Source organism: Kryptolebias marmoratus, linkage group LG2, assembly GCF_001649575.2.
Source record: "Kryptolebias marmoratus isolate JLee-2015 linkage group LG2, ASM164957v2, whole genome shotgun sequence".
Lineage (NCBI taxonomy): Eukaryota > Metazoa > Chordata > Actinopteri > Cyprinodontiformes > Rivulidae > Kryptolebias > Kryptolebias marmoratus.
This window is the reverse complement of record NC_051431.1, coordinates 14,497,650-14,502,392: the sequence shown is the minus strand read 5'-3', so window position 1 is coordinate 14,502,392 and position 4,743 is coordinate 14,497,650. Positions and strand designations below refer to the sequence as shown.

Genomic DNA, 4,743 nt, shown 5'->3' with positions numbered 1-4,743 from the left:
CCCCCCCCCCCACCCACCCTTTGGACAACAACACACAGATAATTTCTTCCATCCATGCCTCAAATGCAGGCAGGCAGACGAGTTGTGAAAAAACGCAGAAAGCTGAAGAGTGCCGGGCCCTCAGCTGTCTGAACAACAGAGTCGGCACATTAACACACTCTAAGGCTCTAACAGCCAGCACTGGAACGAGAAAATAAAACAAAAAACACAAAAGTGGAGACAAAACTCAAAAATAATCAAATAAAAGCTGGTGGAAATGACAAAAAGGACAAATAAAACCAAAATAATGGTTTAGATCAAAAGGAAGAAGGTTACTGTGTTTGGCTATAGGTGTGTGTGTGTGTGTGTGTGTGTGTCAACATAAAACTTTCTGCTGACGGCAGCGACTGTGCCCAGTCCCCCTCAGCCACAATGGAGCCGGACAAAAAAGATCAGACAGCCAGGTCAGCGCGACTCGTGCGCGGATTAGCAAGCGCGACCTCCGACCCAGCGCCGTGCTCCCAACAACTCGCAGCCAATGGGAAGTCAGGACGCTGCCTCTGAAAACGCTGGAGGTGAATGTATATATACATGTGTCCTCGATCACGGGGACTGCGTCCATCAGTCTCGCCGCAGATTGGCCCGTCTCAGGCTTCGGTTTCTGTAAGTGTCCAGGTCTTCTTACTCTCTCCGCTAAAACTCTCGGATGTTGAGGGGAGCGTTGTGGTTTTCTCCCTCGCCAGGCGGAAAGAAACAAGCAACTGGTGGCTTTCCTCTCAAACGCCTAACTTCGGCCTGAATAGGTGGATTATTTATACGACACGGAGCTTGTTTCGATGTTAATTTGGTGCAAAAGTAACGGGGTGCTTTGCCAAACCTTCTCATTTTAAAAGAAGGCCGAAGGCAGGGTTTTTAAGGATCGGCGTTGATTACTGCTCTAACGCAAGGAACAAAACTTCAGGGAATGTAGGGAAAGATTTAGAGGAATGATACAACTGTTAGGGCAAAGGCAAATGAAGCTATGCTTTCTAAAAACAAACAAAAAGCTATTGGAATGGAGCAGGTGAAGCGTTCAATGGAGTCACTTTAATGAGCAGTATGGTCATTGCTGCGAATCTGAGTAAATGTCTTTATTTTCTACTTCAGTTGGGTACAAATACAGAAGCCACTCTTTTTTTAGTTTCTTCCTCTTCTACTGATTTGAGCATTAATTTGGAATGGCCTTTTTCCACATACAGCGAGTAGGAGCAGGACCCAACTGCACACTCAAAGGACGAAGTTTTCAGGAACTCCACAGTGTTTTGTTTTTAATTTAGGCAACAGACCAACTTGGAAACCATAAAGGAAGCTCCCAGATGAGCTGGCAAAAGTTGCAGAAAAGCAGGGTGTCTTAAGGACGACACCCAACTCATAGCAGATGTGCTGATTACTAACGAAACCCGAGTGGTTGTACGAGAGAACCTAGAAACGGGGACCATGAAAATAGAACGTAGCTCAGCTGAACAGCCGAAACTCCAAGCAAAACACCCAAAAACCTAAAGATTATTGCAAAACAAAATAAAACCCTGACAAAGACCAAAGGAGTCTAATGGGACATGTGATACGGTACTTACTGACAACTATAATGTTCACGTCAATCAGCAAAGTTGATGACAAGATTTTAAAAGAGCATTGCAATCTAAAAATGAAGCAAGGGGAGTCTAAATGCTGATCTTTTGGAGTTATTTGGTCTCGCCTTTGCATGAGAATTAAAACCACCAGGCTTAGATTTATACTCTGAATTGTCCCAAAAATATAAATTCCAATTGAATTTGACTCGGCGGGCCTTCAGGTTGCCGTGTCAATGACGCAGAATCTCCTGTTCCTTACCTCTTTAATCGTACTCAAACAAACCGATGTTGGGCTAAGGTACATGATGACATTCATCTGTAATTGCCCTCCTTGTGACACGAGCTCGGCTGATTAACGTTGTGATCCTCCTCTTTAGATCTGGTCATGTCTCACTCAGGTGCTCAGGGCAGCATTGGCAGCCACTCTGCCGTAGGACTGCGCAACAACAAGGTACTTCCTCTGCCGGACGGAAACAAAACACCTCGGCGTTCAAAAAAAACCCCAAAACATTTAACCTTAACAAGTTTCTCCTTTCTACCAGATATACCTCTACGAGTATGAGAACTTCCAAGGCCGTAGGATGGACCTGTTTGGAGAGTGCCGCAACCTGTGTGAGAAGGGCTTGGACAGGATCGGCTCCATCAGGGTGGAATGTGGACCGTAAGTGGCGGAAACCCCGCAGGCGTTGCAGCACGGCATGTGTTCGCCTGAAGCTTAAATAACGTGTGTCTCCTTCTCCTTCCCACCGACCCAGCTGGGTGGGTTACGAGCAGCAGGACATGACGGGTGAGATGTTCATGCTGGAGAAGGGCGAGTACCCCCGCTGGGACACCTGGTCCAACAGCTACAGGTGTGACCGCATGATGTCGGTCAGGCCGGTCCGAATGGTACGCTGTCGAACACACCGTCTCAAACGGCACAGCTGTGGTTGTCTGATCGGTTTCGAGTTTTCAAATCTCGGTATAGGCAGTAAAGCTGTTTGAAGAGTCGCCTATCCCTTTATTTTTGTTTTAGGACCCCCAAGACCACAAGATTTGCCTGTTTGAGAGTACAAACTTTGAGGGTCGGAAGATGGAGGTGTGTGACGAGGATATTCCAAGCCTGTGGTCTTACGGCTTCCAGGACCGTGTTGGCAGCATCCAGGTCACCGGTGGAACGTAAGCAGTTTCTCATTGACTCCTCAAGGCTGAAATAACTACGACGACAAAAAAAAAGGAATAAATAAATAACCTGACCAAGCTGTCAGGTTAGATCAGGACTGTCAAACTCGGTAACACAAGGGGGCCAAAATGAACATCTCTGTCCCAGCCAAGGGCCAATCTCGGTCAATATTTACTGAAAGAATACATAAATTAACTTTGGTTTTGGGTGGAATATATATTCTTTCAATTACATATTATACAGAATTTAGAACAAACAGGGTCACACAGGGTTACGGACTTGTTTTCAAGCAAATCTGAGTTAAGGCAAAAATCCATCTTTCCAGTTTTTTCACTGAGGCGTGAGCTCATTCTGACTTATTTTGCCACCACGGGTCACACATATCCATTAGTATTTTGTACGTTTGCATTGCACAGTCCAATATATTTTAACGATAATGACTTATTGAAGGAAGAAAATTAGGTTTACGGTGGTACAGCTGGTCTCACGTTACACGTTCTCTGTAAAACATAGTCCGATGGCGATGGCAGCAACACACTTTGGCCTTGGCTCCGCTCAGACTAGCCGTTAGCTCATCAACCTGGTCAGAAATAAGCTCTACTTCTCCTAAATGAGGCCATTTAGAGAGCTATCTGCTGCAGATAGCAAATATGTAAGCAGGAATGAAAAAACAGATTCGCTAAACATTTTACGGGCTTATCAAGTGTTCTGACGAACATATAAATGCTTGATGGGACTGTGTCTATCTTAATTTCTTGATTTCTAAAAAAAAAAGCAGATTTTCTCAGTTTCTTTGTACCTCTCCACACAGCTGGGTGGGCTACCAGTACCCCGGCTACCGAGGCTACCAGTACGTGCTGGAAATGGGCTCCTACAAGCACTGGAACGACTGGGGAGCCCACCAGCCTCAGATCCAGTCCATCCGCAGGGTGCGGGACATGCAGACGCACCGCCGGGGCTGCTTCGAGCTGACCGCGTAGGCGGGGTCCCGGCACGAGAGCAGGAGGAGCTCGGAGCCGGTCCCGCCGCTCAAACAACCGCTTAGTTACAGGCTTTTTGGAGTACTGTCCCAGCATCCAGTGGTAAAAATTGAAAAGCACGTCGGACTGTAAATGACTGCGTGGGACGAGGAAATCCTCTGTTACAACAGCTAAAGCTGTAAAAAGATTATATTTTTCAACGGGAAGCGGGGATTATTGGGCATTAGTAAGTGTTTATTAGTTTGTTTCAACCTTTTTCTTGCGATCAAGCCCTTTTTTTTTTTTGCCTATGTGTTTCTAGCAAAAATGGCGCCAACACGCCTTTTTTTAGAGAATCTTAAAGAGTAAAGTGATACTCAGTAAGCACCAAAGCCTCCCATGGACGGATCTTAAATCTGCAGTAAGGTTTCCGAGGCCGGAGGACGCCGGTCGAACAGCACGAAGGCTCCTGCCGTTTCTCCGGCCCCGTTTTCAGCCCATTGATGGGGCTGTCCAGAGGTTCTGCATTTTACACTTTCTCAGGGATGCTGGCATCTGGGAGGCAACTTTCCACTGGAAACAATTCAAATTAAAGAGATACACCGGAAAATCACGTTCTTTGGTCGTCTTCTTTTCGTTTGTTGTTCAGAGGTTTGGATGTTTGCAAACTATGAATGTCTGCAGCCACGAAAGGCGGCCATTAACGTAACTGCCTGCGCCGGGGTGTTAGCTCGTCTGTCTGTCAGCAAAATATCTCATGAACAAGTGAACAGATCTGAATGGACGACTCAGAAAGCACACTCAGAACTCGTTAGCTTTGACTAAGATTATTTAGATTATAAGATAATTTTACTAAGACTGAACTGAAATTTGGTGTTTTAGTAGCTTAGAGTCATCCAGTCACATAATTCAGAATTAAAGCAAGAACAAATTGTGCAAGATCTTTTTTTTTTGACTAAACTTAAACCACAGCACTCCAGGAAACCGCCGTGCAAAGGTGGCGCAGCAGCAGCTCCCTCGCCACGTTTCCTGT

General features: G+C 45.9%; 1 protein-coding gene across 1 annotated transcript; it reads left to right on the top strand.

Moving 5' to 3' along the window:
* Positions 1-560: 560 nt before the first annotated feature.
* crybb1l3 (crystallin, beta B1, like 3) lies at positions 561-4,323 on the top strand. Its single transcript, XM_017433401.2, has 6 exons — positions 561-642; positions 1,967-2,040; positions 2,132-2,250; positions 2,345-2,477; positions 2,605-2,747; positions 3,563-4,323. The coding sequence occupies exons 2-6, from the start codon at positions 1,975-1,977 to the stop codon at positions 3,729-3,731; spliced, it is 630 nt and encodes a 209-aa protein (XP_017288890.1). The 5' UTR covers positions 561-642; positions 1,967-1,974; the 3' UTR covers positions 3,732-4,323.
* Positions 4,324-4,743: the final 420 nt, after the last annotated feature.

Excerpts from the sequence above, each read along its gene's own strand:
- crybb1l3 (XM_017433401.2), top strand. The coding sequence starts at position 1,975 with ATGTCTCACTCAGGTGCTCAGGGCAGCATTGGCAGCCACTCTGCCGTA. Across the intron at positions 2,251-2,344 it reads ATCAGGGTGGAATGTGGACC|CTGGGTGGGTTACGAGCAGC; the intron begins GTAAGTGGCGGA and ends CCACCGACCCAG. Across the intron at positions 2,748-3,562 it reads ATCCAGGTCACCGGTGGAAC|CTGGGTGGGCTACCAGTACC; the intron begins GTAAGCAGTTTC and ends CTCTCCACACAG.